General features: G+C 39.6%; 1 protein-coding gene across 2 annotated transcripts in view; it reads left to right on the top strand.

Annotated features, from left to right (window-relative positions):
• Nucleotides 1-22,596, top strand: part of SLC7A2 (solute carrier family 7 member 2) — a 1,203,198-nt gene that overhangs the window by 1,097,495 nt on the left and 83,107 nt on the right. For both annotated transcript variants that reach the window (XM_044062413.1, XM_044062412.1), the window contains one exon: nucleotides 2,768-2,870. In XM_044062413.1, the coding sequence (XP_043918348.1) occupies nucleotides 2,768-2,870 (103 nt within the window). The remainder of the gene's footprint in view (nucleotides 1-2,767; nucleotides 2,871-22,596) is intronic.

The following is a 22,596-nucleotide window of genomic DNA, read 5'->3' on the forward strand; positions in this document are numbered from 1 at the left end:
TATGACCTTGTCAAATGCTGAAGCTAAATCTGTATAAGTTACATCACAGCACAATTTTTCATTCATAGCTGTTGTTTTCTTGTTATAGAACATCATGTTACAGGTGGTAATAGATCTAGTTTCAACACATGCATGCTGATATATGGTTTCAAGTCCCAACCTATCCAGTTCTGACTCTGGGTTTGTCCTATTCCCCTTTCCCTTAAAGACAGGTTTAATAAGTGCACCTCCAAGAATGAGGAATCTCCCCATATTTATATGACCTAATGAATAATAGATATAATGGTACCATAAGTTCTTGCTGAAGTCTTCTCAGGTCATTGTTACTAATATTGTTACTAAGTCCATCTCCTTCCTATGCTTTGTTTGAGGAAAACTCTTCTGACATCTGTGTGGAATATAAAAATATCTATGTTAAATAACTCTTTGGTGTATATGCACACAATAGTGAGAGTTTTATTTTCTGCTGCTTAGTCACATTGGGATAACACTGTTGTTTACTGGCACAAATTCCATCTGCAGTGTATTCAGCTGAAGGCTTGTGAGTTTTCACATAGCCTCTCAGGGCCTTTCATACAGGAATGACTGCAAGTAGGGGCATAGAAAGTAGGCAATATGGGGCTGGAATTTATTGGAAAAAATTAACAAAGGAACTGAGGTATTGGGAGCAAATGGGCAGGGAGGGAAAGGTAATAGAGTGGGATGAGGGCAAGAACAAGCTTGGTCTGTGGGTTGAAGACTGTCTTCTCCATCAGGAACTGATAATTGAGTATTTGTAAGAGAAAGAGATATGGGACTGTTTAATGAAATACTAGCTCTGGTTGAGTTTTTAATTGATTCTTAAACAAATATTGCTGTTGGTAATGAGGTAATTAGTAGGCCATATAAAATCCATCCACAACTCATTTTTCACATTCTTGCACATGGGGTCAGGGTGTCACTTCAACAGTGACAATCATCTAGAGCCAAGATACACATCGCCGGGTGGCTAGCAGTGCTTGATAACTATAAGAATCCATAAGATGAGGTTAGGAAAGACTGAGAAGTGGGAATGGAAAGGCAATATAAACAGGATCACCGGGAGGACATTTGTATGACTGCCAAATATGCAACAAAGTCTGTAAAGTTTAGGAATTTTTCATGGGAGTGTTTGCATAGATATTTTTATTCTCCACACAGATATCAGAAGAGTTTTCGTCAAGCAGATAGCAAATGGTGGAGGTGTGATAGAAATGAGGGGTAACTGGAAACATGTTTTTTCAGACTGTAACAATCTGGCAGAATTGAAAAGTTCCCCACTGGCTATTTTGTCAGAAATATTGGAACATTTTACTGTAACTAAGAAAATCATTCCTTGGAACTGGAACATAGAAACTCAATTAGCTAGACATAGTAAGGCCTTACTATGTTTAATGCTCTTGGCTGTTAAAAATGCAATCACTAGAAATGGAAATCAAAATCTATACCAATCATAACTGAAGTATAGAATGTTGTAAAGCAGATAAAAGGATTGGAGGGAAGATCTTTAGAAAAGGGAAGGAGCAAACTACATGTAAATAAAAAGGATTCAAGGGAAGAAAACAAGCAGATGAATGTTTAGGAGCAGGGGGAGGGGTGAAATTTATATAATGGTGGAGTGAATGATAATGGATAATAAAAGATGTAAGTATAATGCATTAAAATGAAAAATGTTTGCAGTGGTTTGTTTTCTATTAATGTATGTTTACCTATTTCCTGCAAAATTAATACAAATGTTTAAAAACGTGATTTGGGATAAATCATTTTAGTCCTGAATCATCTTGTTTGTAGGATGGAAATAGCTGACATGAGATAAAAGACAGATGGAAGTGGCTGCCATGAGATAAAAGATGGAAACATAGTTCCTTTATGAAGAACTCTTTTAATGGAAATGTTCCCCTTAGAGTACATAGGATTGTTCATTGTATTGGACCTTGTTGTTGTAGTAATATTGTCTGGGATTGTAATTTTACTTATCATACAATCTCTTGATAAAATAAGCGGGCAGTTCTGGTGGTGCGAAATCTTTCTCAAAATATGGCACTGGCTTTACTGGCCTTGAAATTGTAATCTTGTCAAAAAGACAGTAAATTGGGATTTGAATAACACATGCAGCATCTGACGATCTGGCTAGAATGTAGGATGAAGCATCTAATAACCTTCTCCTTTACCTAGGAGGAATTGGGAGTAAGTGTATTATTCATAGGTCAATACTAGGCTGATTGTCTGCAATCTAATATAAGCTTAGCCAATAATCAGAGGTTAGAATCAAACCTTGTCCCTTGTATCTGTGAGGTAAAGACCTTAGGCATTATGTTGCTAGTATACACTGTGCTAAAGAACAGAAATCTATGTTGCCCAAGCCCGTGTGAGGACAGAGAATGGTAAGATGGCATTGGAACACACAGGTACCATTAGGACCTGTATCTCTGTGAATTGTATATTTGACATGCAGAAATTGCATGTTGATAGCCAAACGGTAATTAACTCCTAATTTTCACTGCTGCAGTAATAGGTGTGGTCACAAAATGGCTAATCAACCTATCTTTCTAAAAGGTGATGTGAGTCATTGGATGTGGGAAGGAATAGATCAGAAGGGAATTATGAGTGTCTAAATGATCAAGTCACTGTGACAGAAAAAAAGACTTTCTAAACTTACATCTAACAAGTGTTTGATTATACTGTTAATAAAACAAAGTATAACTATTTAGTAATATAACATTTTCTTCTTCCCTTCTTCTTCTTGCAGCTGTAATGGCATTTCTGTTTGATCTGAAAGCTCTTGTAGACATGATGTCCATTGGAACACTTCTTGCATATTCCCTTGTAGCAGCATGTGTTCTTATTCTTAGGTAAGTTTACATTACTACATTTTAAATGGCCTATTTTAAACAGAGATCCATTTGAATGTATTGCTATTCACCCGCTTTCAGTGTCCTGCAGCCAAGATTTCAGCAAACCATTTTAACAGCCATGATTTCGGGGCACCTTGAAGAAGATCAAAATTGTATGTCACTTTTCTCTGAGATGCTGTGACCATGGAGGTAGTATATTCAGAGTGTGGACAGAGCCCCCCCCCCCCCCATGTGTGATGTAGGGGAGTGCAGCCTGTTCTGAAAAATCACTTGTAAACAGTACTTGTTTACCTAAGTGTTCATTAGCTGCCCTATACTGGTAAAACAATCCATGTGAATCTTGTCTTCGGCATGCTGAATGCAGGAAGTATTTTGCAGTATTCTCCGCTGAATGTCTACATAATGTATCTATACTATTTGATATAATAATGTACTTGTCCTGTTTGATATAATGCAAAAAGGGATAGGTGGGATGTGTCAACTACTCCTACTAAGTAACACTTGTGGGTATCTTTGCATGTAAAACTTATATCTGTTCCACTGGAACAAAATAGTCCCTGATTTGAATAAACACAAATACAAGAAAGGGCAATGGTGGGGTTAGTGCTCTCTAGGTTGTTGTGGGATAAATGACCCATGCTTTTTGTCTGTAGCAGTGTTAACTGCTGAGCTTTTCTTTTACAAATTGCAGAAACTCTGAAGAACTATGTATCACTGTATGTAGTCCACAAATACAGGCTAGGTCACTAAAGCATCCTTCATTTAACATATATAATAGGAAAACAGTTTGCTAACTGGCATTTCCAAATGCAGAATTTTACATTTTCTGTGCTCCATGCACATCCTGCGTGGAGCTGGATTACTCCATCCCTACTTTGTTCTAAGATAAAGGTTGCCATTGACACAAAAGTAAGGCCACATCAGCAGAAGCAGCAGCACTACAACCTGCTGTCTTTACATATTTGGAAATTATGTCATTCCTTCACTCCTTGGAATGTTTTTATGTGTTTATTGTCTTATTATTCTTTCTTACACTTTGTTACCTACATTGAGCCACTTGATATGGGACATTTAAATAGAATATGCAAAAAGAGACACTTAAGTAGTGATTTAAAGGTAACCTGCAGCTTCAGTCACACAATTATCATTATAGAAGGCAGTTACTTTATAACGAGAAGATAGCAACAGTATATAACTGATAAATGGGACTGTGCTAATACTTATAAACGCATGCACACCATCTATGCTGTCACATCACTTGTGTACATAACACAGACATGCAGAAATTATTTAAACAAATAAGGTCATCTGGTTAGGAGATGACATGCAAGGGCAGGAGTACTAATTATGGAGCATATGTAGAGTAAATTAGCATCTGTGCAACTTACATAACAAAGATAGCTGAGACACATATTTCATAATGCATATCTCCATGAATATATTTACAGACAGTTTGCCTGTTCTGGACATTGAACACAGTGACAGAACACCTCAGAAGTACAACCACTGCACACAAGAGTGGCAGTCAGCTCCACGAGTTACAGCAGCCTTCTGGGTACCCTCAGAGTAGAATTTTTTCCATCAGAAAAGACCAGAAAATTACAGACTTATTTTTGCTTCTAACATCCCAAAGCACTAGCCAAAGAGGGCTTTTTCATATACTGAGAACAGGTTCTTATAGCAGCTTTTTCCATCTTTCATTCCTCTGTTTTGAAGGGTTCTGTTGAGTGTATGGTGGAAGACATTCCTGTGATCTTAGTAAAACAAGTCAACACTAAGGTCCCTTACTGTTACTGTTTATAAGGAATCCTCATCCCCATTCTACAATCCTTTGTCACATGAAGGACAAACTCCTTTTTAAATAGACGTACTGTTACAACAGGATTTCCATAACTGAATCTGAGTAAGCTTCAATTCATAACCTTGCTTTGCTTTCTTTGAGCAAGCCCCGTTACACATTTTCATTATGACGTCATTGCCTGAATTGAGCCTTGCGGGTAGAGCTCCTCCCCCCATCAAAGCTTTTTATGAGAATCCTGGCCAGAGTTTCTTATGTAATTTTTTTTGTAATATTCCTCTGTGTAGGGTCATAGGCATTTACTAGGGTATTGATATGTGAGGATCTTAATAAGCCCAGCCTTATATTCCCATGGTAATACTTTAGCCCTTATATTTTGTGCATGAATAACATAGAGGCAGGCAAAATAAGAATATGTTGGGACATTTACATTGTCCCTTTCCATGAGGTACATGGGTGCTAAGCCAGGGATGAATTTACAGTTTCCCATCCTGTCACCCAAATTTTGTTTGAATAGAGTAGGAGAAGTACTTTGTTTTATGCAGAGTGAAAGATAGTTCCATAGGAGTGCTATTCTCTCCCTCTCCCTCTCTGCCAGGTCTTTGCCATCCTCCTGTCTATGTTGCAGAAGAGATTAGGGTGATGCAGAAGAGAGAAGAACTTCGGTAGAGGTTGCCAATGGAGTACAGTACAGTCAGGTGGGATGGGACAAAATAAGGTAAAGCGAGAAAGTGGGGGATGCAACAATGAAAGACAGGGCAAGGAGAAGGAAGTCAGTATGGAAGGAGAGATGCAAAGAGCAGTGACAAGTGATAAGGTAGAGGCAAAGACAGAGATGGCTAAACAGGACTCAGTATTGCAAGATGAGCAAGAGGGAAGTGAGCAAATGATACACTTGGCCAGATGGGAGAGACAGAGGATAAAACAGATGGCACAGTGGTGAGGTCTTTTAGGAAGAAAAGAGGAGGAAGAGTAGAGAAAATCTTGTATGTACTTGGACAAATGTGTGCAACAGAGGGATAAACAAACAGCACAGTGCAAAGGTCTTATAGGAAGAGCACATGTGGCATAGTCAAGAACATGCATACACCACAAAGAGAGAGGGGCAACCAGCATAAATAATGTGAAAGACTGAGAACGATAAAAAGTGGAGATGATGATGTTACAGATAGGAGGGGTAGTGGTACAGACTAGAAAGCAAAGTAGAGGAGAAACAGTGTTGGGAAAATGAAGAAACTTGTGGTAACTCAATTGTGAAGAAGAATGGGGTCTTGGTAAATGAGAAAAGAAAGACCAGATTTCAGTGATGCTTGTCCAATGGCTTAGACTGGGTAAAATGTAGGTGGTGAACAAAGTGATCATCAGGAGGGAGGAATGTATACAATGTTCTATTGCCAATCATCTGTCAGAGGAGACAGCTGAGGTGGCAGCAATCATGGCCATGGAGGTGGCCAAGAGAAGTTACAAGGGTATTAGCGGTAGCGTTCTCAGAAGTGGTACCTGTAACACTAGCCACATGCACGAAAGAGAAGATTAGGGAGTATAATGACTGGCTGCAGCAATGGACAAGTCAGAACACTTCAAGAAGTCTGGGTAGAAAGATGGGGAGCTACCAAGCAGTGATACAAAGGGGAAACATGGACATTACTGGTGTCACATAAACATGGGCCAATAACAACCAAGGGTGAAACATGGACATGTTTGTGTGTAGGTTGTTCAGAAATGACAGAGAAGTTAGAGATAAGAGTAAAGTAACAATGTACTTCAGAGGAGGTGAAACCGCAAACTAGGAATGGGGTAAGTATGTAGTCAAGTTTGAAAGCTAAGTTAAGGGTATTGTCAGTTATGGTAGAGGAAGGACAACACCATTGCCTGATTTTAGCCTGAGGGACTGATATAATGTATCATTTGCGACAAGCCAAGAGAAGAGAATAAAAAACTAGTATTTTTAAACTATTCTTACTCTCCCACCACTTAAATAACTGCTTTTATCCCCTTTTACTTTACTTATCTTCATTTGTATGCAATATGTGCTACAACATAAAACTCACATACTGCCCCACTCCATTTCCTTCCCCTTCATTTATACTTCTTCTCCAAGATCTTCCACTCTATCCTTGCAACCCCATATTAATAGTAACAGTTTCTCTTCAGCTCACCATCTTTATTCAATTTCTATACCTTTCTCCTAACAAAACTAAAGTACTCCACTGTTATCATCAAACTAAAACTTGCTCATAACCCCCTTCATATGCCTTACTTTCAAACCCTGTATCATTCTAAACAAACAATTTATGTTCGGGTCTTCTCCCAGTGTGAAGACATTCATCCCAATCCAGGACCAGCTAATTATCCATCTTACATCCAAATTTCTAATACCCAAAACCTATTTATAACAACAGTTAGCTTTCAAAGTATCTGTAATAAAACCACTGAATTTCAAGCCTGGCTTTCTCAATACTCCCCAGATATTGTAGCACTTACGGAAACCTGATTAAAACCATATATATCTGACACCAAAATAATCCATCCAGGATACAACATTCTTAGAAATGACCATCTCTACAAAAAGGGTGGTGGTGCTGCAATAATTTACTGTGACTTTTTAACTATCACTCAATTTTCCAAACCTGTTCCAATCTTTGGAAACATAGAACTTTTACCAGCAATGCTCCATATTAACAAAAGAAAACAAATAGATGTTGTACTTTACATTCCCCCAGGTCAAAATATACGTATTCCAGAAGAATTTCTATCCTGGACAACCCAGAACATCTCAAATGAATCCATCATTCTGGGTGATACTAACATACATTGGCAAACTCTCATCTCCAACTGCCCATCAAAAACTATAAACTTGTATAGGATTACTCAACTCATCACAGTCCCCACACATATAGTAAACAAATAAACTGAATTGACCCTAGACTGGATACTCGTCTCACACTATCATAAATATGCCCACACAGGAACCCTGCCAAATATCTCTAGTGATCATCTACTTGCCTTCACCCATAGAACCCACAAACAAACAGCAAAAGTCCACTTGTATAGAACTTCTAGAAATCTTACCCAGTTCAGTCAAAATGTACTTATAGATACTTTAAATGCCCACAACTGGTACCCAACTAAGATAATCCCTCTGGATGAAGCAGTAAATTACTTCAGCAATGTCTTTCTTAATACTCTCAACAGTGAACTAAAAGATTTAAGCATAACCATGCCACTTGGCTAACAAAACATACTAAACAGATTCTCATTGCTAGGGACTGAGCCTGGAATAAATGGCATAAAAATAGAACCCCACAAAATTAAATAAAATACAAACAACTTCTTAAAAGTGCCAAAAAGCTAGTCATTACTGACAAAAAAACTACTTCTGCACTCAACTAGGCTCCTAAAACAATAACCCCCACAAATTCTGGAAATCTGTTTCCTCACTCCTCAATCCTGGAATCCAGCTAAATCCTACACCATCTCCTGATAAAGACCTACAAGAGATTGTCCAAGCCATTAACACTCACTTTATTGAAACCATAAAAAAATGGTCAATGATTTCTCTATGCAAACTAATGTTACCTCTTAATAGTTTAGAAAGCAACACAGATCTCTCCTTTCTTAAGTCAAACATACACTTCCTCCCTGCAAATGTCAACTCAGGTAATAGTCCACCAACTCCAACTTTTACTATACAACCTGTGCTCACCTCTCTAGTGCATAAACTACTAACTAAACTAAAACCATGTTCCCCCTCTGCTGATAGACTTCCAGCAGAATTCCTAAAACTCACTGCTGATCATACGTCTCAACCATACCAAATTACTCAGTTTTTACTGAGTTTGCGGGTCCACATGAAGGGGTGCCATGATTCCCGAGTGGTACCCCTTCATTTCTGATTTTTTTTCTTTTGTTTTCTTAATTTTTTCAAATATCTCGCTGTCAGAGCTGACGTCATAATGTGTGCGATGACGTCAGCTCCATCAGGGCTATCAGCCAGTTGGAATTGAGCTCCTTGAGCTCACGTCGTTATTTCTGGCTGCAAATGCGAATGGGAAACAGCACTTGTTTTGGATTTATTAGCAACAGTAGTCAAGAGTGAGCAGGAAATGTTAGCGTTTTGGATTTATTAGTAGCAGCAGTCAAAAGTGGCGAGCAGGAAATGTTGGATTTATTAGCAGGAGCTGGGCTGGGAAATGCACTCATTTCATCAGAAGGGTTTGGTGGAAGCAAGTGGAGTAACAGATTTGGACTCAGGGTAAAAAGACACTAAAGTCCCTAGCCACCACCATTTCTGAGCTTTCTCTAGATTTTTTGTGCTAAGAGTTGAGAGCTAAGCCTATGGTGAGAAGTGAACAGAATTTGTATTCCCCCATTATTGGCTTTGTTGTTTGTCCAGGTTTTTTGTGCTAAGAGTTGAGAAATATGGTGAGTGAGAAGTTAGAACTGAATTTGTATTCCTCCATTATTGGCTTTGTCCAGGTTTTGTGTGCTAAGAGGTTGAGAGCTATGGTGAGAAGTGAGAACTGAATTCACTAAATGATAGTCATTAAGTTTCAGTCTTCCTTTTTTAAGGAAACTGCTGATTTGGCATAGTGGTATGTTACTCTGACTGTAGTGCACAGGGTCCTGGGTTCAGGACTTGCCAGTGACATGCGTGGTGGTAACACATTTTATTCTAGCAACTTTCTAAAATTATACAAGCAATGTTTAAAATGTGTCCCTGGTTTTTGACCTTTTGCCCCCCCCCCCCAAAAAAAAAAACAACTGAAGTTGAAAATAAGTGCGAGAAGCTGTGCAAGATGCCTGTGGCTCTCACTACTGTCATTCTATTTATAGTGTGGGTGTGGAAGTAGACTTTTATGATGGAAATGTTCTGAATTGGGCAGTTTTGTCATTATTGGTTCATGCATTTTGTTTCATTGCCTACAGTACAGCCTACTGGAAAAATGTTCAAACAATAAATTTAAAATGTGCTCTAACAAGTGTGCTGTATTATACAAGGAATATAACTTAATAAAGTCAGGAAGGTGTATCAAAGAAAAGAATACATGCATGTTTCTTGTTTTGTGTGCAAGGGGCCAATGATTTAAAAACAGCCCAAAGGTAATCTTTATCCACCACTGGCCAGATGCATTTTCTTTGGATGTGGTGTGTGGGTTTCAATGCTATTTCAATGAATGTGAGTTTCAAGGGCAGAGAAGTTTTAATGCCAAGTCTATTTTCATTGTGAGACAGTATTGCTTTGTTTATGAGATGTCCGTTAGTGTTTGTGCATTGTTGTGCTGCAAAATGTAAAAATAAAATCCAAATCATCATTGTAGAAGTAAAACAGTATGCACACATTAGTGTTTATGGTAAATGGGGAGAAATCACCAGGTAATGGGACATGGAATGGCTGCAGGGGTATTTTGGTTGTCTGTTCTTCAGTTTATGTTTGAAAGTTGGAATCCCACAATTCCATTGGAGTGGGTAAGGTTATGTAATTATGTATGCAAATTAGATGTTAATCAGTGTACAGATTTGTACCTATTTTTCATGGGCCATGTCCAGATTTTTGATGTTTCCAGGTTGAGAGGAATGCTTCTGATGCTATAGCATATCCTGTCAGCATTCTCATCAATTGATCTAGCTCCAAATCATATGTTCCACAACTCTGGAAAAAACTCCATTATACCTCTCTTACATAAAGGTAGCAACACCAGTGATCTCTCTAATTGCTGGCCCATCTCTATACTCTCTCTTTTGTCTAAACTCCTAGAGAAGTGTATACATACTCAATTGTTAAAATGTCTCTCCAACAATAACTTACTTGCTCCCACCCAACATGGCTTTCACCCTGCAAACACAGCACAGCCACAGCCTTACTTTCATTCACCAACACTGTTAACAAAGCCTTAGATAGTGGTCTACTAACTTCAGTTATTTTACTGGATCTATCTAAGGCTTTCAATACAGCATCACATCCTAAACTACTAGTATAACTTGAATCCCTAAATTGCTTCCGACATGCACGGGCTTGTCTTTTCAACTACCTTTCTGATGGGAAACAATCTGTCAAATGGCAAAACAAGCAATCCGAATATCTTAGAAACAAAACTGGAGTTCCCCAGGGGTCCATTCTTGGACCACTACTATTTAACATATTCATTAACAACCTCCATAAAGCATCTCATCTTAGGACTCTCATCCAGTAAGCTGACAATTCTGCAATAATCATTTCTGCTAACAACCTGCCAGATCGTCAACATTTACAGCAAAAAGCCTTTACATCTATCGAATCCTTTCTAAATGATGCTCAACTTCTACTCAATCCAAAAAAATGAAAACTCTTAATATTTTTATCCAGACCTCCAACTCAAGACTTTAAGATTTTTTCACAAAACAATACTGAAATTGAACTAGTAAAATCATCAGAACTTATGGGCATCACAATTGATGACAAACTCTCCTTTGAAAATCATATTCACAACACAATTAAAAAGAGCCATTTTAAACTTGGTAAAACCTATAGGCATAAACTTTATATGGATATGCCCACCCAGTTAAAAACTGGCCAACAGTCTACTCCTCCCTACCCTCCTCTATGGTAGCCCCATTTTAACTAACCTACACACAACTCTCAAGAACAAATTACAGTCGTGCTACTACAAAATAGCAACATTTGCCACCAATATGCCAAGTCAGACTCATCATTGTCATGTCTTAAAAGTTTAAACTGGCTTGAATTCTCCCTCTGTCCACAATGCACCCAACCAATTTTCACCCGCAAACTACTATATAACCCTAATTATTGCCCCTCTCTTCAGACCATGCTACAAATGTACACCCCAACCCGAAATCTTACGTCTTCAAGTAAAAAGCTCCTAAGCATATCGAAACCCAACACACATGGAGGGCAAAGCCTTTATTCCTTCGCCATTGCCAAACTTTGGAATGCACTGCCGTATTCTATTACTGAAATAGACTCCATAAAAGCATTCAAAACTGCACTAAAGTCCCATCACCTCAATAATCAAATGTGTTTCTGCAACCACTTGCCTAAGCCACCATAAATATATCACTGTCACTAGTCAGTACCAACTAGTACTTCTTAACTTCCATCCACCTATTTTACTGTTCCTATGTTTTTGTTTTAGCTCTAGATTTATCCTACTACTGGCTTTTTGGACTGCATTAGCAGCTTTATAGAGTAATTTTAATTTTGTAATTGTTTAACTGTATGACTTAAAAAATGGATATGAATGCTGTTGAATGAAATACTTTGATGGTTTTATAAATGTTTGGCATACTAATATTGTAACTATCTTTATACTCTGTGAACACTTGCTGATATGATGTTATACTATAGTATTTCTTTGTAACTGTACTTGGAGTTACCTTTGCACATTAATGTAAATACTTGCTGATATGATGTTATACTATATTATTTCTTTAACTGTAGCTGGAGCTTTTCTCCCCGGGCCTCCAATGAAAATAGGTCTCTGGCCTAGTGGATTTTCCCGGTTAAATCCAAAGAACAAGAATAAGCCAGCAAACGAACAAGCCCGGCACAACGGGACCCGGAAGAACCAGCAAAATAACGTGTTAAACCAACTGTGTTGTAGAATCAAACCAGAAAGTCCTTAGCGTAGTAAACCAGCTTTATTGTAGAAAAAACAAAAACAAAATAAACTTACTATGCTAAGGGTTTATTTTGTTTTTGTTTTTTCTACAATAAAGCTGGTTTACTACGCTAAGGACTTTCCGGTTTGATTCTACAACACAGTTGGTTTAACACGTTATTTTGCTGGTTCTTCCGGGTCCTGTTGTGCCGGATTTTCCCGGTTACCAAATGTTAATAAATTAAATAAATAGTAGAAACTCTAAAGAAGTGGAGTAGGAGAAAGTGGGCGCAGTTCATGGGGATCTGAATCTGCCAAGATATGTTGAGAGATTTCAAAAACCAGGGAAGAGAGGGAGTGAGAGTCCGTTGAGGTTTTGGACTATGAGGATTTCAGCCAGTTGGTTCAAAACTGAAGCAGAAAAGACAGACATCTGGATATGGTCCTAAGCAATACAGAGAAGGTGTTAATGTACATCCAGGTTAAGGCACTGGCATTGTTAACCAACAGTGATCATGCCACTGTGTGGTTTACTAGGGGACAAGGGTAAAAATATAATTGTTGCCTCACAGCAAGAGCTTCTCTGGTTCAATTCTCAGCTTGGGTGCCTTTTGTGTGGAGTCTGTATGTCCTCCTTTTGTTCACGTGGGTTTCCTCCAGGTCCACCAATTTCTTCCCACATTCCAAAGACATGCAGTAGGTGGATTGGATCCTCTGAGTTGACCATTGGTGTGAGTATGTGCACAAGTATGTGGTATGGAAAAACAGCCACAGTAGGGTTAGCCACTCAGCAGTATGAACCTTGGTTCTAGATGTCTGCTGCTGATGAAGTGACACCCTGATCTCAAGTGCAAAAATGGAAAAAGGGGTTGTGGGTGGATGGCTGGATTAGTGAGAAATTTTAAAAGACTGGGTTATGCTGTATTTGAGGATGTTGTCAAAGTTGTTAGGAGACAAGTAGAAGATCGAGGCATTGAGGAAATAAACAAGTTATGAGAATGGATGAGGAGAGGTGCTCAGGCCTATGAAGAAGGGAGTGAGGAATAAGTAAAAAAGTGAAGAAGACCAATGTGGCCACATAGGAATGTGAGGTTAAAAGCTCTGGCAAAAGATGGTGTCTACAAAAGATGGAAAGGAGGTGATGGAGATGTGGAATAGGCACAGTTCATGAAGGTTAGCAAAATGACAACAGACATGGTAAGAGGCTAAAGTAGCAAGGATATTAGTAACAGGAGTGATGAAGAGGGGAAGCAAGTACTTTTTTGTGTATATAGCAAAAAAAAAGGAAGGGAGGGACAAAACTGGCCAGGCTGAAGAAAGATTTGAGGGAAATCACAACAACTGAGAAGTACCACTGGCACTGAGTGAATAATTTGTTTCTGTCTTCACAGTTTAAAGCAAAGAGGGAGTACTCTTCTTGAAGGGAGACCGGTCAGAATGGGGTAATCAATGCACATATTGCAGGACCAAGAAAGGAGGTGGTTCAAATTAAACTAACTACTCGTAGGGATTATAAAGCCTAAGGACTGAATGGGCTCCCTCTGAGAGTCCCTCGGAATTCTGCAAGCATGTTGGTAGACCACCTTACAGAGATCTTCAACACATCACTAACTAGAGCAGGAGTGCCCAAGGAATGGAAAACAGCAACTGTAATATTACTGTACAAAAGAAGGAGCAGGAAGAGGCTGTGGAACTACAGCCTGTTTAACAGTGACAGGGAAAGCTGGCAGTATTTGTAGAGGCAGCAGTCTCTAGGAAATTAGTCAACATAGGTTCATAGTCGGATTGAGCTGTCTTTCGTAGGTTCATAGGTTCATAGGTGTGTACTAGGCCAATTGCTCTGGAGCCTTTACAACCTTAGCCCTTAGAAGTGCCCTGGCATCATGCCTCTGTTAGTTCCCAGTGCCTCTATCAAGTAGAGCCACTGGAGTGATCCCCAAGGTGAACTCTTATGACTGGATTATAAATTAACTTGATTGGAAAGTACCTCGAGATGTAGTCTACATGAACTTTATCATGGCCATTGACTCAGCTTTGCAAAGGAGGCTAAAAGTAAAACTGGCTGGTTTAGGGTGAGGCTGAGACTCAGGAAATGAACAACTGCGTGGTTGATGGTAAGACCAAGAGGCTTGTGGTGATAAGAAGAATGTTAGGAATTAATGAAGTGTCTAATGGAGTACTACAGGAGTCTGGTGAGACCTGTAATCATTAGTGTGCTTGTCTTAGACATGTTTGAGGGAACAGACAGTGTGAGCAGCCTCTTTGGTGATAACACAAAGCAGCAGTGGAGACCTGGTGGGGGAACAGTAAAGTGAAGGATTTGGAAGGGCTGAATAAGTGAGAAAGGTGTAATCTGAAGTTCACTGCAGACAAAATACTGTAATTTAGCCACAACAATCCTAATGTGAAGCATCTGATAGGGGAGTAAAACTGACAACAACATTGGTCTTGGAAATAAAAAACATTACTGGTGAGTATATGTTCAGCCATACAGACTAAAAGAGTGTTAAAACCAGGAGGATAAATGTTAGTTCTATTCAACCAAAATTCCAATGCCATCAATCCGGCCCAATGGGGAATGCAGGTATATAAAGACTTCACATCAAGAGTGCACATAAGCCAATGAGATTCCATTTGGGATTCCAAAACTATTTGAAGAAATTCAGTTGTATCTTTGATTCTAGCTCTGATGTATACCAATAAGGGCTTTAAATACTCCGTTAGATAGGCGGACAAGGGTTCAGTAAGTGAACCTGTTCCCGAGACTATAGGTCGACCTGGAGGTTCAAAAAGAGATTTGTGGATTTTAGGTAAAAGATATAAATATTGTTTACGGGGGTCACATACTGTTAGTTGAATTCTAGTTTTGGCACTAATGATCCCCTCCTCTACTGCAGATTCCAGAAAGGCATCTATAGCTTTTTTGAAATTTGGGGTTGGGTCTACAGGCATGTGGAAATAATGCTGATTGTTCAACAACTGTCTTTTACCTTCAGCCCAGTAATAACTGGAATCCATAATGACTATAGCCCTGCCCTTATCTGCTGGAAGAATAACAATATCGGTATTGGATCTAAGATCAAGTAGTGCCTGTTGTTCATCCATGCTAAGGTTCTCTCTCAAGATGTTACCTGAACCCAAAAGATGGTGCAAATCTTTAATGATGGCTTGTTGAAATACATTTACATGTTTATCCATAGGTGGATTGAAATTAGATGGTAGGAAGCGAAATTCAGTAGATCTTTGAGTGTTATCTTGTTGATCAAAAAACAATTTTAAATTGATCTTACGACAAAAAGCCAAAGTATCAGCAACAAAATCACTTTCGTCCACAAAAAATCCTGGAATATAGCCAAGTCCTTTATTTAACAAAGTTTCTTGATGTGAAGTTAGTACATACCTAGAAATATTATGTATATTGGAAAATCTAGGATTTATTTCACAACACTCTGAAGAAAACCCTGTAGGGTGTCTGTGCCTGTGCTTACGTCCCCCCCTGTGTCTTCCAGATCTAAAGGGAATTGAGAATTTCGACCCTTTTTTAAAATGGGGGAGTCATTAGCATGGTTAGCTTCCGTATCTGTAGCAGAGGATACCTCACCAGATGTAGTCCCTTGTGAGGAATCCTTCTTTAATATTGACCTAGGTCTTTTTTTACGTGTAAAAGTGGGATTATTAGGAGTCCCGGTACCCCCAGCAGACCTGTAATCATTAGTGTGCTTGTCTTAGACATGTTTGAGGGAACAGACAGTGTGAGCAGCCTCTTTGGTGATAACACAAAGCAGCAGTGGAGACCTGGTGGGGGAACAGTCTAGTGAAGGATTTGGAAGGGCTGAACAAGTGAGAAAGGTGTCATCAGACAAAATACTGTAATTTAGCCACAACAAGCCTAATGTGAAGCATCTGATAGGGGGGTAAAACTGACAACAACAGAGAAGGAAAATAATCTGGGGTTGTCAGTCTCATCTGGCTTGGGTCACTTAGAATAGGCCGAGACAGCAATGCCAGCAGCAAATAGAAAGCTGCAGTTTATCTTCCATGGAAGAGATTGTAGAAGTAAAGACTTACTTTTTTAGCTTTCGCTAAGAGCACACCCTGAATACTGTGGGCAGTTCTGGATGCCGTGTAACGACTGCTATAGGAATTCAGAGGAGAACTACCAGACATACTGTGGGAGAAGGAATATGACTAGAAACTAGAATAGCTAGAGCTGTCCGCGTTTGAAACTAGAAGAGACAGGCAACACATGATATTAGTGCACAAGATCATCTCAGGAAGATATGAAGGCATCATCCTGGGCAGGAAGGACAGGAGTAGAAGGAGGCACTGGCAACAGTTTGTAGGGTACAACTACTCCCTGAATCTTTGAAGATTTTTTTGACAGACAGAGTTGTGGACACATGAATGGACTACTGAAGTAGATGTTGGAGAGAACCCTTAGGGGCAGTTAAGAGGACATGGGACAGCTAGAAAAAGAGTAAAGGAGAAGGTATGGATGGTGGTGAGGTGAAATGTTAAGGCACTTAAAAAGAAATGGGCTTACTGTCTCCAGTAATGTACTAGTTAGGTCCGTAATTATGCAAAAATAGTAACAACAGAATTAGTTCTTACTGATAATTTTTTGTGTTCTAGTCAGGATGACAAAACATAAATAGCAGTATACATAGGTGAAATTGCATCATACAGAATGCAAGTGGTAATTATGGGAGGCCTAAATACATACTTGTTCAATCTTTCATATCCATGCATACTGTATAAATAAGTTTACCAGTCATCTTGAGAGATGTTATTCATCGATGAGCTGCTTATCTGCTGCATGGAGGAAGATGTAAATAATTACAAACTGTAGCTATTTAGTGGTAGAGTTGCTGGAACTAGTTAGATGAACACATTTAATTTGTACTGCTTAGCAGTTTCAATGCTAGCACATAGAGTCATAGAAGGTTACTACTCTAATGAACCTAAGGCCCTTACAAGCCTAGCCATGTTTTACCCTTATTTCCACGATCAGCACCTGTCATCCCTGTCCAAGAGTTACATAAGTGGAACCCCTGGGGGTATTAGATGATAATAGAATGTCATTTGGTCTTGATAAATGTGCAAAAGCAACCTTTAAAGCAGGAAAACTGCAGCACCAGGAAAACAACAGTTTGTGACAAGAATGTGATATGAAAGAACTTGAGCAAGAGAGAGTGTATAAATACTTGGGAATTGATGAAGGATCAGCAATAAAACATGAACAAATGTGAATAAAACTCAGTAAGGAATACTTTAGAAGACTTAAATTAATCCTGAGAACAGCACTGACATCTAGGAACAAGATCCAAGCTGTAAATCAATTTGCTCTTCCTGTCCTAACGTACAGATTTGGAGTGATTGACTGTCCCCAAAAAGTGTTGACTAGATTAGATATTAAAACAAGAAGGATGATTCATGCTCACCAAAAGATTTATAAAAATCATGATATACCAAGATTATATATTCCCCATTTCGAAGGAGGGATGGGCCTCCTTGAAATTGATTACATGTACAGATCTGCAATCGTGGGATTCCACACATATCTACTGACCTCACAAGATCCAAGTGTAGTGAAAGTTTTGAAACATGAGGAAAATAAATCTAAGATGACTTCTCTGCTTAATTTAGTAGAAGCATATCGACGTCAAGCAGGAATGGAAATCAAAACAGAAGTAGTTAAAAACCAGGCAGCAATTGAATGTGCTAAAAAACAAAAGAAAGAATATAAGGTGACGGACCAGATAAGAAGGCAAGAAATGTGGAAAAAACATAAATATAGTTGCAAGTATAGAAAACTTCTGGAAGAGCCGCATTTTGATCAAGGACAGGCGAATTCAAAGCAAGAAATGAAAGGTTAATATTGGCAGCCCAAGACAGTGGGCTACGTACACGCTGGTTTACAAAGTCCATTGAACATGAGGGAGAAACAGACAAATGTAGATTTTGTAAAACCGAATTGAAAGCTAAAAAAACAAAAGAAAGAATATAAGGTGAAGGACCAGATAAGAAGGCAAGAAATGTGGAAAAAACATAAATATAGTTGCAAGTATAGAAAACTTCTGGAAGAGCCTCATGTTGATCAAGGCCAGGCGAATTCAAACCAAGAAATGAAAGATTAATATTGGCAGCCCAAGACAGTGGGCTACGTACACGCTGGTTTACAATGTCCGTTGAACATGAGGGAGAAACAGACAAATGTAGGTTTTGTAAAACCGAATTGGAAACAGTTACATGCCTTCTTGCTGGTTGTGACACACTAATGGCAGAAGGACTGTATACTGAAAGGCATAATAATGTGGCGAGACTGTTGCACTGGGGATTGTGCAAACATTATGGTATCGAAGTGGCTGAAAAACACTGGAAACATGAGCCACAAAGCATCACAGAAAATTAAGTTGATATCACATGGAATCACCCATTACCAACAGTTCAAAAGATAGATGCTAGAAAACGGGATATAGTGATCCAAGAAAAGAAGACAAAAGTAGAATTAATTATTGAAATCAACACACCCAGTGACTATAGTGTCTTACGTATGGAGAGGCACAAAGTCATAAAATACCAGGAATCACACAAAAAAAGAAATAATTCCAAAGAAATGAAGAGCAGAAATAGAGTACCAGCACTTTTGCTTTAATCAGTAACAATGATCTGGTATCTCGGCAACTCTCCATCATGGATCAAAGTGAAACAGTTACAACTGCCAATTATTTCAATTCAAACAGCCATTAACAAGATCAAATTATTCAATCAATCATTCAAAACATCAATTATACAAAATATATAAATGGATAATATATATAAATATTTCAAATAAATATATATTTTTTAAACATATTTTTAACATATTATAAACTTATCTTTCAAAACAGACTATCCAAACATCATTATTAAAAACTTTATTAATGACCTTCAAACAAGACCTTTATGTCTTATTTTTAATTACCAAGTTCCTGATTTAAACCTAAGGGCAGTAAAGTCTGAAATTTCAATATCATCCTAGTTTCTAACTCTAACAATTTACTGATATAATCGCCCCCTCTGGGTAGAAAGGGTTGGATAGTCTAACAATACTAATTTCATGAACCTTAATCATACTTTGACTTAGGAATGGGGTCCCTGTTAATGGCTCACTACATTCAGAGTGAAAGTAAATGTTCATAGATTCATAGGTAGATACTAGGCTATCGGCCCAAGGGCCTAAGTAAGCCTAGCCAACAAGGTTCCCTGACTTACGCCACCCAAGACAGTTAATTTCCTGTGCCCCTGTCGAGCAGAGCCACAGAAGTGATCCTCGGGGTGTATTTCCTATTTCCCATCCACTCATCAAGATTTTTCTTGAAGAGTGCTAATGACGAATTTTGCTTGACATAGATGGGTAGCTTGTTCCAGAGTATAGGAAGTCTCTGGGACAGAAATCTATCCCTCCAGCATGTCCTGTTTATTGTGGTGACAAGGTGTAGGTCCCTAGAGCATGTAGCTCGGAGGGATTGGGATTTCTTTAGGTGTAGCATGTCCAGCAGCTCTGGGTTTAACATAGCTTTATATGTTAGGCAGAGATCTCCTCAGAGTAGAAGATATGCTACAGAGTAAAGCTTGTTTTTTTTGAGACGGTCAGTGTAGGGCATCTGCTTGAGACCAGTAATCCGCTTTGTGAGGTACTTCTGTGGCCTTTCCAGCTGCTGCAGATGTCTTGTGAGGTGCATTCCAAAAGGGGCATTGTACTCTGTAATGGGTCTAATGAATGCCGAGTAGAGGGGAACAATGACCTCTTTTTTCTTGGATGAGAACCCTTTTATGATGAGGTGTGCCACATAGAAGGACTTCCTGACTATTGTGATGATGTGATTGTTAATGGAGAGACTACTGTCCACCTGGGTCCCAAGGTCTCTTATCACACATTCAGCATTAAGTAGACTGCCGTTTATGTGGTAGTTCATGGCTACAGAGTTTTTACCAAAGGGGATGACAATGCACTTTTTGGCATTGAGCTTGAGGCCATGCCTCTGACACCAGGCTTCTGTCTCAGTGAGGCCCTTCTGTAGGATATCCACATCATTTGGGGACTTGACTATAGCTCCTAGTTTGCAGTCATCTGCGAACTTCATTAGCCAGAGGCCTTCTCTGTTAGCCTGTACTTCAGAGAAGTAGATACCAAACAGGAGAGGTCCAAGGACTGAACCCTGTGGTACTCCACTTGTCGCTAGTTTGAAGTCAGATTTGGAGTCTGTAACATTTACAGTGTGGGTTCTGTCAGTGAGCCAGTTGGCAACCCATCTTGTGACTTAGGGATTTATACCTAGGTTAGTGAGTTTAGCTATAATTCCAGAATGGGGGATGGTGTCGAAAGTCTTGGCGAGGTCAAGATAGGCTGTGTGAACCACCTTACCCTCGTCTACGGCTTTGGTGACTGCTTCAAAGAAGTCGATCAGGTTCCGAAGGCATGATCTGCCTTTCAGAAACTCAAACTGGGTGGGGTCCAGAGTTTGGAGGTTACCAATGTCTTTGTTTATGAGTTCCGTGATGATACGTTCCATGGCCTTGCATACCGGGCTCGTCAGGCTAATAGGGCAATAGTTCCCAGGATCAGTGGTGGCTCCCCCTTTGTGGAGTGGAATAACTGTTGCTGTGCACCATTCAGTGGGCACAAATCCTGATGTGAGACTATGATTGAACATGGTGCTTAAGTGGGAAGCCAGTTCATTCTGAAGTTCATGTAAAATGCAGCCTGGGATGTTGTCCGGTCCCATGGATGCTGTGTATTTGGTTTTAGAGAGTGCAGCTTTTACCTGCATAGATGTGATTACAGGGACTGTGCATTCTTCATGTATAGATATGGGCCCTTTAGGGGGTGAGGGGTGGTGAAGTTAGCACTGAATATATCTGCCAGGATGTTGGCAGTATCAGTTGGTTCTGTAATTTTCGTGCCGTTGTGCTGTAACTCAGAGCAGATCTGGGTGTTGCCATTCAGATTCTTGAAATAGCTATAGAATGCTTTGTGACTGCCCTTAGAATCAGTGCCGATTTTGTTTTCATAGCTAGCTTTGGAGGATCTTATAAGGGATCTCAGCTTCTTACTGAGGCTGACCAGGGAGCTCCTCCACTCATAGGATTTTACTCTCTTTTGCAACAGTTTCTTCCTTCTATTGTAGAGTTTGTTTATGGTAGGGGATCACCAGATTGGCTTCCTTTTTTTTTGGAGGATAGTGTCTTGGTTCTGTTTGGGATAGCATGATCCATCCACTCATGTAAGCGCTTATAGAGTGCATTTGTGTAGGATTCAGCAGTCGTAACTGTATTGTCCATCTGCATGGGTGTCATGAAGTTTGCCACTTCTGTCTTAAGAAGCATGAAGTTGGCTTTGGAGAAAGTTTTTACCATGGTTTCCTTAATGGTGGGTCGGGGCAGGATGCGGATATCTAGGGTGATTAGCTTATGGCCAGATCTGACCAATGAGGAGTTGACTTCAGGTGTGGAACACCAGTCACTCATGTTGGTAATGACTAGGTCTAGGATATTGTTGCCCCTGGTGGGGGTGTGGATAAGCTGATCCAGGGCATTGGAATTTATGAATTCCAGAAAGCATTGAGTGAAGGAGTTGGTACATAAGTAGTTTTCCCAGTTAATGGTGGGGTAGTTGAAATCGCCAATTATTAGGGTGTTTGGTTGAACCCTAATATTTTCCAGTATATCAAAAAAAGAGGAGTGGGAATCCTGTGGCATGGTGGGGGATCTGTAACAAGCTACAATTTGGATTGCAGTTTTGCCCAGAGTTAGTTGCACTTGGATAACCTCGGATGCAATATGCTGCACAAGTAGCCTGTAGGTGTGGATATCCTTAATGAATATGGACACACCTCCGCCTTTGGTGTTGTGGTCCAGGTCAGATGGCCAAAATGTGTGGTATGAGTTATAACCTGGTAATGCAGGGGTGCTCTCTAGAGCCTTGAACCAGGTCTCAGTCACTGCACAGATATCAATGTTCTCCATTTTAAGGAGTGCCTCGAGTGAGTATATTTTGAGATTTAGACTACTAGCATTGAGTAGCATTACCCTCAGTTTTTGCTGCCTGTTCCTGTTACAGTGGTGAATTTGTCATTTCACCCTTGTCTAAAAAAGGCACTATAGGGGCGGGAAGACCCTTAGCCAGTATCCGGAATCCCAGGGGCGACAGGTGCAGGCCATCTCTGGCAAAGCATTGTGGTCTGTCGACTATGTCATCCCAGGCAGACAGATGCTGGATCCCCTTAGAATGACACCAGAAGCTTAGCCAATTGTTAAAGTCAATCATTTTGTCCTTGTACTG

This window comes from Protopterus annectens, chromosome 2.part1 (genome assembly GCF_019279795.1).
Source record: "Protopterus annectens isolate FY-2018-M chromosome 2.part1, PAN1.0, whole genome shotgun sequence".
NCBI lineage: Eukaryota > Metazoa > Chordata > Ceratodontiformes > Protopteridae > Protopterus > Protopterus annectens.